The 13,849-nt window shown below is 37.9% G+C and overlaps 1 protein-coding gene across 2 annotated transcripts in view; it reads left to right on the top strand.

Moving 5' to 3' along the window:
• The first annotated feature begins 5,347 nt into the window (after positions 1 to 5,347).
• The window catches only part of LOC139984934 (uncharacterized), a 19,715-nt gene continuing 11,213 nt past the window's right edge, over positions 5,348 to 13,849 (top strand). For both annotated transcript variants that reach the window (XM_071999079.1, XM_071999078.1), the window contains exons 1-12: positions 5,348 to 5,452; positions 6,464 to 6,583; positions 7,206 to 7,317; positions 7,954 to 8,128; positions 8,912 to 9,023; positions 9,521 to 9,627; positions 10,176 to 10,302; positions 10,828 to 10,948; positions 11,644 to 11,729; positions 12,236 to 12,558; positions 13,544 to 13,610; positions 13,747 to 13,841. In XM_071999079.1, the coding sequence (XP_071855180.1) occupies positions 6,487 to 6,583; positions 7,206 to 7,317; positions 7,954 to 8,128; positions 8,912 to 9,023; positions 9,521 to 9,627; positions 10,176 to 10,302; positions 10,828 to 10,948; positions 11,644 to 11,729; positions 12,236 to 12,558; positions 13,544 to 13,610; positions 13,747 to 13,841 (1,422 nt within the window). In that variant the 5' untranslated portion in view covers positions 5,348 to 5,452; positions 6,464 to 6,486. The remainder of the gene's footprint in view (positions 5,453 to 6,463; positions 6,584 to 7,205; positions 7,318 to 7,953; positions 8,129 to 8,911; positions 9,024 to 9,520; positions 9,628 to 10,175; positions 10,303 to 10,827; positions 10,949 to 11,643; positions 11,730 to 12,235; positions 12,559 to 13,543; positions 13,611 to 13,746; positions 13,842 to 13,849) is intronic.

The raw sequence follows: 13,849 nt of genomic DNA, 5'->3' as shown, positions 1-13,849 counted from the left end.
GTCAACTTATTAAAATTTTTGATTGATGAGACCTAAATAGAGCATCAAACTATACTAATTCAAACATTTTTTTCTTTGCCCATTTTCTACCTCCAAAATACTAGTTTTTTAACATTAATTGACCTTTGGTGACCTCGGATCACATGACCGTTAAGTTTGAAAATATTCCCCTATACCATTTGCAACTTGTCCAAAAATATCAACCATATATCACCTTGGAACTGGGAGTTATTGCATTAAATGTCTGAAAATTAACTTTGACCTCGTATAACTTCGCACACGAAGGTCACACGAGTGTCAACCAATTGACATTTTTGATCGGAAGGTACCTTTGATATCCAAATCTAGCATCAAAACCAAACATTTTCTTTTTTGCTCGTTTCCCCCCAAAATAAGCACATTTTTTCTAATGTGACCTTTGACCTTTTGACCTTGGATTCAGATGTAGTTTAATCTCCTGATTCCAAAAAACAAAACGATAAGTCTGTACAACCATCCTAACTCCGACCGAAAAACTTTGACCCCATATAACTTCGCACATAAAGGTCACACGGGGTCAACCTATTGACATTTATAATCAGAAGGTACCTTTGACATCTGAAAATAGCATCAAAACTGTAAAAATCCCCCAAAACACGTAAAGGTCACCAGAGGTCAAATTGAGGTCAAGGGTCACCCACATGCGTGTCGACAATTGGATGACATTGAAGCAACTCCCAACCCTAACGGACATTTCGTTCTCAAGTTATCGCAAAAATACTAGTTTTTTATCATTAATTGACCTTTGGTGACCTCGGATTACATGACCGTTAAGTTTGAAAATGTTCCCCTAACTAGTTTACAACTTGTCCCAAAATATCAACCTTGTCGCACATTGGCACTGGGAGTTATTGCAGTTTTAATATTTTCCGTTTTTGGACCATAACTGACCTTTGGTGACCTTTGTGGGCACCAAAAAAAAATAGGGCACACCTTCTCCATATGGCGGATCTATAGTCCAAGTTTGGCCTCAATCCAACATTCCCTTATTGAGATAGAGCGTACCCAAGCAAGTGTCACAGACACACACACACATACACACACACGCCAACCTGACTGCATAGGTTCCTTTTGCTAAAGCAAGGAACCAAAAAGGATAAAAAATCCAAAACTTAATGGTTTGGGTATTTTCTAACGACGATACTTACCTGTCTCCAACTACACTAACGTAATTTACCAGTGGCGTCTGAAAGACTCGGAAAATGCGTTAATGTAGTTGGAGACAGGTAAGAGAGGAGTGAAGTAAATAATTACTTACCTCTACTCTCCAAATTACACCAAAGTCACTCCATTTCCCATCAGTTCCACAACTTTATGGTCACTGGTCAATTTAACAAACCTACTTTGCAATTCTCTTCTCTTTGGAACAATTTTTAAAAATGTGACAGCGCAAACTACATTCAACTGTTTCATATAGCTCACCTCAATAAGCTCGGCACATTCTGTGGTGGTTTTGACATTAAAGCTGATATCAACCCGAATCTGAGTGAAGGCATCTGTCAGTTTCACGATGGGTACCTTTATAGAAAAAAATATATATTAAACTAATCCAAACTCAGATAATAATTTTTGACTTCATGACTTCATCAGATTGGAAAATGTGTACCCCTCTTTTTTACAAAGAAATGAGTTGGGCTTAAGGTATTGAGTTAACTATAAAACTCTGACATCGCTCATGGCAGAAATGTTGGCATCTCTCCTGTGGCCTCCTACTGTACAAGTATTGGCTGTTATAGAAACACCTAGAGTTTGAGAGAAGCCGTGATTCCATGGCTAATAGGTAACAAATGTGAACAACAGCCCAAGGGCACTGTGGTTCTTTGGGTAGGGGTATATGACCATACACATAATATTATCAAGCAAGATTGGGCTCAAATAGTCAAGTAATTGTGGTCCTACATGTACCCATAAAGTAACCAACACTATATCCAACACTTTTGTGATCACAAATTGTGATCGTATTTTTGATCAAAATGCACTTTTGAGATCTGAATATGGCGTCGAAAATGTAAGAAATATAAAATCACCTACAAGCGGGTCAACAGATATGATAACATTGGTTAAGTTAAGTTTGAAAATGTTCCACCACCCCATTCACAACTTGTCCCAAAATATCAACCGTGTCACATCTTGGCATTGGGATTTAATTGCATTAAATGTCTAAAAATTAAATTTGAACTTGTATACATAACTTCACACACAAAGGTCACCCGGAGGTCAACCAATTGACATTTTTGATCGGTGAGACCTAAATAGAGCATCAAAACTATAAAAATTCAAACACTTTTTCTGTGCCCATTTTCCCCCCCAAAATCCTATTTTTTTAACATGGGAGTTATTGCACTAAATGTCTGAAGATTAACTTTGACCTCATATAACTGAACTCACAAAGGTCACCTTGGGTCAACTCATGGGAAGTTTTTGATCGGTGAGAAGTGAATATAGCATCAAACTATACAAATTCAAAAATTTTCTTCTTTGCCCATTTGCTCCCCCCAAAATACTAGTTTTTTATCATTAATTGACTTTGGTGACCTCGGATCACATGACCGTTAAGTTTGAAAATATTCCCCTCTACCATTTGCAACTTGTCCAAAAATATCAACCATGTCACACCTTGGAACTGGGAGTTATTGCATTAAATGTCTGAAAATTAACTTTGACCATGTATAACTTTGCACACAAAGGTCACACAGGGGTCAACCCATTGACATTTATGATCAGAAGGTACCTTTGACATCTGAAAATAGCATCGAAACTGTGAAAATCCCCAAAATACGTAAAGGTCACCAGAGGTAAAATTGAGGTCAAAGGTCACCCAGATGCGGGTCGGCAATTGGATTACATTGAAGCAACTCCCAACCCTTAAGCCCGGGTCACATCTGCGCGATTCAACACGCGATTCAACTAGCAATACAATTGAAGGTTGAATCGCGTAGTTAGACACGGGTATCAACTTGTCGCGCAATAAAAGTTGCGCCGTCGATTTGCAATAGAGCAATGTCCTAATCAGCGCAACTTCTTTGAAGCAACTTTTCTGATTCACGTGATTTTAGTTGCGAGTTGAATTGCGTGTTGAATCGCGCAGATGTGACCCGGGCTTAACGGACAATTTGTTCTCAAGTTTTCGCAAAAATACTAGTTATTTTTTATCATTAATTGACCTTTGGTGACCTTGGATCACATGACTGTTAAGTTTGAAAATGTTCCCCTATATCATTCGCAACTTGTCCCAAAATATCAACCGTGTCACACCTTAGCACTGGGAGTTATTGCACTAAATGTCTGAAAATATACTTTGACCTTGTATAACTTAACACACAAAGGTCACCTGGGGTCAACTCATTTACATTTTTGATTGGTGAGACGTGAATATAGCATCAAAACTATAAAAATTCAAACTTTTTTTTCTTTGCCCATTTTCTCCCCCAAAATACTAGTTTTTTAACATTAATTGACCTTTGTTGACCTTGGATCACATGACCGTTAAGCTTGAAAATATTCCCCTATACCATTTGCAACTTGTCCCAAAATATCAACCCTGTCACACCTGGGCACTGGAGGTTATTGGATTAAATGTCTGAAAATTAACTTTGACCTTGTATAACTGAACACACAAAGCTCACTCGGGTGTCAACCCATTGACATTTTTGATTGGAAGGTACCTTTATGGAACCCTTCTACAATGTCATTAGCGTTCATATGACCCATTGGTTGGGTGGTCCAAGGCGTGCTGCATGGATTAGGGCTCAAAGCGTTTTCGTGGTCCCGTTTCAGTCATTGAAAAAGTAATTATTTAGTGGTCATTTAAATTGGTAAAGCACTCTTTGGACCGGGCAAGACGCATTATGGTACCCTTCTACAATGTCCTTGGACTTCCTATGACCCATTGGTTAGGTGGTCCAAGGCGTGCTGGTCTTGACTGGGGCCTAAAGATTTTTGCAGGTCCATTTACATACATGAACGTAGTGATGATTTAGTGGTCAGTTTAATTGGTCAAGTACTCTTTGGACCGGGCAAGACGCATTGTGGTACTCTTCTATAATGTCCTTGGAGTTCATGTTAACCATCGGTTTGGTGATCCAAGGCGTGCTGCATGGATTAGGGCCCAAAGCTTTTCCGTGGTCCCGTTATACTCATTAAAGAAGTAATGATTTAGTGGTCATTTAAATTGGTCAAGCACTCTTTGGACCGGGTAAGACGCATTGTGGTACTCTTCTTCAATGTCCTTAGAGTTCATGTTACCCATTGGTTTGGTGATCCAAGGCGTGCTGATCTTGACTGGGGCCTAAAGATGTTGGGAGATCCATTTACATTAATTAACGAAGTGATGATTTAGTGGTCAGTTTAATTGGTCAAGCACTCTTTGGACCGGGCAAGACGCATTATGGTACCCTTCTGCCATTCGAGTTCATGTTAACCATCGGTTTGGTGATCCAAGGCGTGCTGCATGGATTAGGGCCCAAAGCTTTTTCGTGGTCCCGTTTCACTCATTAAAAAGGAATGATTTAGTGGTCATTTAAATTGGTCAAGCACTCTTTGGACCGGGCAAGACGCATTATGGTACTCTTCTACAATGTCTTTAGAGTTCATGTTAACTATCGGTTTGGTGATCCAAGGCGTGCTGCATGGATTAGGGCCCAAAGCTTTTTCGTTGTCCCATTTTACTCATTTAAGAAGTAATGATTTGATGGTCATTTTAATTGTTCAAGCACTCTTTGGACCGGGCAAGACGCATTGTGGTACTCTTCTACAATGTCCTTAGACTTCCTATGACCCATTGGTTAGGCGGTCCAAGGCGTGCTGGTTTTGATTAGGGCCAAAATGTTTTTATTTCAGTTCCCGTTACATTTACTTTAATAAATGTTGATTTAATGGTGATTTTAATTGGTCAAGCACTCTTTGGACCGGGCAAGACGCATTATGGTACACTTCTACAATGTGTTAAGAATTCATATGACCCATTGGTAAGGTGGTCCAAGGCGTGCTAGTCTTGATTAGGGCCTAAAGTAATTTGTTTACATTAATTTAAGAACTGATGAAGTACTAGTCATTTTAGTTGGTCAAGAACTATTTGGACCGGGCAAGATGCATTATGGTACCCTTCTACATAGTCATTAGAGCTCATATGACCCATGGGCCATAGATAAACCTCTTTCCACGACCAAATGTTGAACATCTTGTAAGAAAGCTTTTGTCTTGCCAGAGGTGTTACGTCGATACCATTGTCGAATACGCAACTGAATAGGTAGCAGTTACTCATTCGCGAATGTCGAACGAGGAACGGGGAATGATAAGTATCTAACTTCACACCGGTAACTGAATGCATATTCATAAAAACGAGTGACCAGAAATTGAAACTGTCTTATTGCTATGCTATAATACTTGCAAAACCTTCCAGTTTTTTTCCGGGGTAAGCAAACCGTCTGAAAAGACTGATCTACTGTATTTTGATAAATGGCAGTTTTTTTTAGCAATCAGTTGCTGATTAAATAAGTCCAAATACTAATTTTGAGAGCAAATGTTTAACTATGTTGCAAAATTTATCTGATACAGCTTAAAGTAACCGTCTGTTGTGCTCAGTTATGATTGACCAAGTGTTACTACCAGTTTCACGAAATAAAGATCATAATCTTCAAATTAGTACTACTTTACTAGTTCTACAAGGCATTGGCTCAGGCTTGGCTATATTAACTATATGCGAAAGCCTGACTAATGTGCTACAACTTCTTCGAGTATAAAATTATACAAATATCCATCCAGAACTTTTAATGTTCTAATTACTAATGTATATATCATGATGTAGTGGGAACAAGCTTACCAACCCTCACTGTTCTACTGGGAGTCGCCTGATTTACAAGGCAGTGTCACATTCTCTATCTGAAATTTATGTGCAATCCCACAGCAAATGCTTTTTTCTGCTCAAATTTGTGATCAGTACTGAGTCGCATGGATGTTTTCAACTGGGTTAGGATTACATGAACCATCACATTGTTTTGCAAGACGACATTGTACTGTATAAAAAAATCCCATTATGTAAGTTGCTTTCTGCAACACTTTCATTAGTGTGACATATTGCAATCATTTGCTAGTTGGCAAAAGCCTCTATTTTTTCCACTAATCTCCTAAATTTAAGGTGTGTAGTTTGTAAATCTCCTTACTTATGAAAGAGAGGTTGGCAAGTCTGGTATTTCAACAACAGATTTATTATTAAAAATAATTATGTTAACAGTTTTCAGCATTCCATATTCTTTGACTATTAGCAGCACTTGATATTTATCCCAAGTTGTTCCTAATTGGCCTCATTATCTACAGTGTAACAATTTTGGTAAAAATATTTATTTATTGTTATTTTTAGTTTTTCAACATGATTGAGCTCAGTAGTGTAGAATTTATGGTATAATTAATGGTATACTTGATACAGAGGTCATTACTACTCCAAGAAAGATGTGGAGGAGGTCTCTTAAACTTTGGTCCCGTAACTCTCTCAACCGTAAAAAATTCAAATCACAAGGGAAATATTTTCATCAAGTCCAGTCCTCTGGTGAGTACATTGTTCAGCTGCAGTATTGTAAAGGTCAAAGGTCTCTAAAAGTACTATTTTGGAGATGCTAAATGTCCACATTATTCCCAGATTGAGAAACATGTCAGTCAGAATGTTTTGTTTTAGGAAAACTATTTTCTAGGTAACAATGTAAATGGGAGATCAATATTCAATCAATAAGTCTGTCCAAACAAAAATTCTAACTGGTTCTACTTATCATTTATCATATTTCAAAGAAGTTCATCAGTATTGGCCTCAAAAATTATACTATAAAAAGTGAAGTAATTATTGTCACCCATGCATAAGAGACAATCAATTTACTACCACTTCCAAAGTATTTTTTGTTTGAAATATCAGGAACACTTTTTACAATTTTTAGCAAGCTAATATTTTGAGCCAATACTGATGATCTTTAAAGGGTTATTTTGGTTGCCTGACAATATACAAATTTATGCTAATCATCAACTTTCATGAAAGACTGACGGAATGATAGGGGGAACCACTCGGAGCACAATTGCATACTGTGATACTGTTGATGTTTTATGTTTATAAAAATACATAGAAGAAAGGAAACCAGACTAAAAAATACAACAATAAATAAATTATGCTTCTCTCCTTGTAGAACATATATCTGTTCATCCCAGAATTCAAGATGCAGTTAGCTCTGGTCAACCAGTTGTGGCGTTTGAGAGTACCATCATCACACATGGCATGCCATACCCAGAAAACCTAAAGTAAGTCATAATTCTGGGAAATTATCTGCTTATTTGACTATCTTTCCTCTTCAGAGCACTACCTTTTAATGGCTGGTGCTGACAGCAATTGGTATAACAGTTAGGTCCAAATGTGATTCCTCAGATAACTTGAAATGTTAAACTTTGTAAACCAAAGTAAATCTGTTAAAGTGGAAATTGAAACATATATAAGGAAAACTTTTGCAGAGCCATTTTTCCTTTACCATCTGAAAAAAACTGACAGTAGCAAGTATTAAGTACATCCTACATTGTTGTTCCTTTTTAAAGCATATATGCTACCCATTTCATTGCTCGGGATCTGCCTAAATGTGCTTCGGCCCCTGGACCCTATCAGGGTTTCAATACAGAGCCCAAGGATCCCAAATATGCAGTAAGGCCTTGTCCCCTGGACCTAATCAGGGCTTCAGTACAAAAGGATCCCAAATGTTCATATGGCCTGTGCTTGAATATAGTTTTTTACATGGTATATCACTGGCATACAGGTCTTCATCATGTGAGAATGCTCTGGCTTTCTTGGTACTGAGTGAGCCGTGGATTTTGTCTACTACTGTAGAAAAGTGATCTTGAGGGTATACTGTTAATTAAGATTTCTATATATCTTTTATTTGGTTAAAGGACTGCACATGATGTCGAAAAAATTGCATTGGATCAAGGAGTCCTCCCTGCCACAGTCGGAGTGATAAAAGGAAAGGTTTGCGTTGGTCTAACTGCCACCCAACTGGAAGAATTAGCTTCTTGTGAAGATGCCATTAAAATACCAAAACGAGAAATGGTCTGGGCTGTGAGTCAGGTTAGTGGCGTCATATTGCTGTTAGTTTCCCTAAAATACAGTTAAGTATTGTAATAAGGTATTGATATTCGAGAAGCATTTTGAAACTGTGTTCATTGGTTGATTTGGCAAAATCTGATAGACTTTATATTTGGGGTTGAAGGAGACAAATTGAACTCATTGCACTAGTAGTAAATGAAGCGCTCAACTTGTGTATTAATCATCCATTGATGCTATTTTTTTCTTTTTTCTTGTTCCTTTTGGGGAGTGGATCTACTGCCTTTCTCTTTGTAATATTTAATATGATATTTATTGTGTAAAGGCATAAACCTACATATTTAACATATATTGTAGTACATTGAGAAAATCAACTATAATGAAATGAAACTTGGCAGACTTGTCGTGAGCTTAATAATCATATTTGCATTCTAGCATAGTTTCTTGTACTTGTACTCACACTTGTGGTTTTGTACCTCCTACTCAGGGCATTTTGGGAATCTTATAAAACAGTAATGCAAGAATATGTACTTATATTAGTTGTACTCATGCTAAGTGCCTTGTACTTATACTCATACCAAGGGGAATTCCACTTGTACTCATACTCATGCTGTTGTACTCATAATAGAGTTTGGTACATAGGGGTACTGTATACATGTCATTTTGTCTTCTATCAGTTTGTTAAATGCAATGTTACAAATGTTGCTGCACCAGGTCACAAATGTTTTGGTGAGAAACTATTTAATAAGAAAATCTGTGCAAGATGATATTTGTTGCTCTCATGCTTTTACGTTCTTGTTACCATAGCAACTCTCTGGAGGAACCACTGTATCGGCCACCATGTTTGCAGCCGATGTAGCTGGTATCCCGATTTTTGTAACTGGAGGAATCGGAGGTGTTCACAGAGGTGGAGAAACTTGTAAGTACTGATTAAAAAAATACCCTCAAATTGTTTTAGAATCACAGCAAACCTTTATGTCATATCTACTTTACATGTATTAACATCTTAATGAATGAATCTTGAATTAGATCAATTTATTAATTAGATCAATGGTACAAGAAGTTTAAGAGTGTTCTGTGATTGATTGACTTAATTTTAACATGAAGCCAAAAGTTTTTCTTGAAATTCTATTCCTTTGAGTTTCTGTGTTGTAGCAATTGATACTGGCCAGGGTCATGATGTGATCTCTTTTCACACACAATATGCAAGGCACTAACTGATGTCTCTGGCCGGCACCTCCCAGCAAAGAAATGGCTCTATAGGGGTGATTGCCACCAACTATTAAAGGGCTGGCTAGTTCGGTTGGTAGAGCACATGGTCCATTTTTAATAAGTTAGTTTCAGTGTTAACATATGTGTATAATCTCAATTTCTGTTGTTGATGTCTAAATGTTACTCTTCACATATTCATTCCAGCTCTAGATATCAGCAGTGACCTAACAGAGTTAAGCCGTACTCCTGTTTGCGTGATCTCTGCAGGAGTGAAGTCTATACTCGACATCCCAAAGACGTTGGAATATCTGGTAACTGTTGTTTGTGTTTGACAAAAAAAAACATCTTTTGATGTGTCATGTGGTCTTTAATTAACCTAAGATGGACAAAAGTCTCATAATAATTAAGTTAAGCAGAAATGATCAAAAAGGAGAAAAGAGAAAAAAAAAAGAATGAAGGAGGGAAGGAGGAAGAAGAAAGTAGTGTTGTCTTCAAGTGACTGAAAATTTTCTCGAAAGGATTTCGTGGGAAATGGGATGAGAATGTTAAAATGGTAACAGTTTTGTGTAATAAAATTGGTTTTGGGAAGGAGGATTTTGAGGACAATACACTGTTTCTTCCTTCTACAAGATATTCAGTCCAGTTTCATACTCTTCAGAATTTAATAGCACAAGCTGGGCAGAGGAGGGAGGGAGGGGGAGGGAGGGGGAGGGGGAGGGGGGAGAAGAAGCAGTGAATATATGTAAGGTGGTAGTAACATGATATATTCTGTATGATTTGGACATGTTTTCATCATTATTTCTGAGTGGTTTTCTGAGTACACATTTGATTCTCTCCAAATATTTTCATTCTGTATTAGGAGACGGAAGGTGTCACCGTAGCAACGTATGGTGCTAGTAAAGAATTCCCAGCATTCTATACACGTAGCAGTGGAGTGAATGCTAACATCAACGTAGAAAACCCCACCAGTGCTGCAAAGCTCATTGGTCAGTCTGTCATTAACGATTGTAATATTTTGGTTATGATACAGAATGTAGGTTTCCTGGCAAATTCAGACTGTACAGCAACATATTGTGATATCCCAGTTTAATTTATGCAATTTCTGTTTTGGTGGATTTGTCACAGATTTGGTACTTATCATTATATACTAATTTTTAATTTAGCTAATTGTCGAAGCAAATTATTAATACTCCAACTTAGCCTTGTCTAGATCTTAGCACATTTGAAAATCTAAATCCACCCTGATTTGGTAAAAATTGACACATTCATAAATATTATAGAAACACAACTCAACATCTTATAATAGTAATTAAAAGAACAACAGTTACTATGGAAACTGAATGCTTGTGAAATCATTGTTCATTATGTAGCATCCATTACTCATTAACCATATCTTTTACTGACCTCCCCCCTCCCTCCCCTTACCAAAAATCAGTTGTTATGGCAGTAGGCTGTTGCTATGGCAACTAACACTATCACATCACAGAGATTTTTTGCTGGTTTCTCGTCAGATTTATCATTCACATTAGGTATGAACTGTGGAATTCTCATCGGGGTTCCAATCCCAACAGAGCATTCAGAAGATGGAGATTTAATAGAGAGAGCAATCCAACAGGCTATGATAGAACACGAGTAAGCGATCTCAACATCAAATTTGAGATACCAATTTTGAGTCTTGAGAATGTTAAGAATTAATGCTACTCCCAAGATATCAGTTTTAATCTTAAGACTATTTATATCAGAAGATTTCAAAATGTCTGTTGTTCTGTATCTTTCATGTCTGTGAAATTAATCAGTGCTAGAAAGTAGTGGCTTACTTAGGGGAGGGGGAGGGGGGAGGGGAAGGTGGGGGAACACAATAGCCAAACGCCATGTGACATTCACAGTGCATCAGTCTTCACCCAGTATGGAGAAATATTTATAACTCAGAACCTGACTTATGGGGTTGATTTAAGGAATATTGTCTCTGTGAGAACTGCACAGGCAACTTTACCTTTTTCTTAGGGGGAGGGGGGAATGGGTTTCTTAGGGGGAGGGGGGGGAATGGGGGGATGAGACAGGTTCACATGTTTTTGGAGCTGTATTATGCTTTTCACTCATTAATTTGTTAGTCACCCTCATTATTGTGTGCCTGTCTTATATTTCCTGTCTCATTGAATGTACAACAGGTAGACGGGGGGGGGGGGGGGGTGGGGGGTGAGGAGGTTCCTCGGGCCAGGTTGAGCATTGGACCCTATGGTAGTCATATTTAATCCGCTATGATAAGGGAAGTAGTGTTACTTTTGATTGGAATAATTTTTTTATTCTCTCTTTATAATTTCTTCCAGAGAAGCTGGCATCAAAGGAAAAGATGTCACACCTTTTATTTTGAAGAGAGTAAATGAGTTGACAGATGGCAAAGCTTTGGTTTCTAGTAAGTTGATCAATGCTTGGAAGGCCAGGCCATCAGAGTATGGAGGGGGTTAGGGTGGTACGTTCCAAACGTTTTAGGTGGCCAAATGTAGAGATTCAGATGGATTAATTTCTAAACACAAAACATTTCAAACATTTTGCCCAATAAATCCATTGATATTTCTTATTTTGTTCAAGAGCAATCTTTGTTTCTGAGTAGACTTTGGCACCTTTGGAAACAAATTTACAAGCAGACTTAAGAAGCTTCATAACTGCTTTTATTGAAAAAAATGAATTAATGGAGGAATGGATGTAAAGTGAGTAGTAATCTGACCTCAACAAAACACAATCAAAAGAACCATAAATACACCCTCTGCTATATTTCAAGGTACAAGGAAGTGTGCATGAAATGTGGTACATGATTTATTTTTATATCACATCACCTGGGCCATTACTATCTCCCACAGTTGGAATCATTAGCACAACTTAATCTTCCAATACTAAACATTTATTTCTTAATTACTGTAGACATATCCCTCATCAAGAATAACACAGAAGTGGGCTGCGCCATCGCCAAGGAATTGTCCCTCCTTCGAAAGGCCAAGCAAAGCCATCGGACCTTGATAAACCATGGTTCTTCAGACATTGACATACCGAAGAGGACCTTCATGACGCAATCAACAAACTCGTCATCAAATCAGTCTTTACTGCATCGCCAATCAAAAGGCCTCTCCAAAACTAAGAGATGTTTCCATAGCAACCATGCTGACAGAGTTGAAAGGTCACAACCTGTGGTCATTGGGGCCAGTGTTATTGACTTTGTGGCTTCTCTAAAATCCAGTAATATTGTTGTAAGTTGTTCTTCAGTTGATGAATCTTAAGTTTCTCTGTCACGTTTGATAATGAACCAGTTTCTTGTTTGCCACCTGACTACGAAATTGTAAAATACCATCTTGTGTGATTAACCGTGTCTTCAATACCCGTTTTAATATATAATTTTCTTTCTCTTTGGAAAATAGTTTGAAGCTTTTGAAGTATTTGAAATATAGTACAATTCCCTAATCTTACAGTACAATAGAAAATGGATACACCAATCCCTCCCCTCCCTTCCCTTCCCTTCCCTTCCCTTCCCCTCCCCTTCAAGCGTTCGTGATGCAGAATTGTGTTCTATACGCGTGACTCACTAGCACAATATCCAGTACTGTGGCACTTTAACGTTAACAGGTTAATTTTCACATTAATCCTGAGCCAGCCTGAAACTTTGGTCACATGACATCAACCTACAAAGACAATTCCGGCAAGGCTCAAAGACTCATATATTCATCTTAAGTACTTAAAGGTTGTGAAGACTCGCGCACAAACAAACGTCTCATGCCGGTAATCTGGCCTAGTTTCGAATAAGGTGTAACAGAAGTGTTAGACACCACCATTGATCCCAGAAACTACACACACAGCTTCCTACCTTCGGTAATTAGACACTAGTGTACAGTCAATACCTACAGCTACGATCAATACCCACAACACTGTACAAAGCAGCGATGAACATCTCAGGTCTAGATAAAGATAACAAGGTATCACATTTCATTACTGTCTGCATTTTGTAGTGACAAGAAGAAAACTTCACTTGCAAGCAATGGAAAGTTAACTTTCTCAGAGCACGGCACACGGTTTGGGGCGAGTCTTCAATGCCTATAAGAAAACAAGTTTACTGAGTGTATGATCAAGAGTTAACAGGATTACACAAGTACTTCTATCAAATCTATGACAGTATTTGCAGTGAAAATGTAGTGTTTCTAGTTACTTATTATATTTATTTAATTATTATTCTGCATTTAGTATGGAGGGGAGACCAATACTGGCAGTCTACGAGTGGGATTCGGAGGTGTAGGACGTAATCTATCAGGTGAACTTTACATCTTATCTTCAGACTACTGTACATCATGAATATTCATGTTATCTCATTAATAATTTTCTTGCCTCATGAATATTTTATGTCAATCCATCACCATTACATTTATACTTTACTGCGATCTTTGCAGACTGCATGAGTCGAATTGGGCAAAATTCTCTCTTTATTTCTGCCGTCGGTAAGGACATCCATGCCCAGAACCTTCGGCATCACTGCCAACATATGGTGAGTGA

The sequence above is a fragment of the Apostichopus japonicus genome, chromosome 17 (assembly GCF_037975245.1).
Source record: "Apostichopus japonicus isolate 1M-3 chromosome 17, ASM3797524v1, whole genome shotgun sequence".
Lineage (NCBI taxonomy): Eukaryota > Metazoa > Echinodermata > Holothuroidea > Aspidochirotida > Stichopodidae > Apostichopus > Apostichopus japonicus.
Note: the sequence above shows the minus strand (reverse complement) of the source record. Positions and strands in the feature narration are given on the sequence as shown.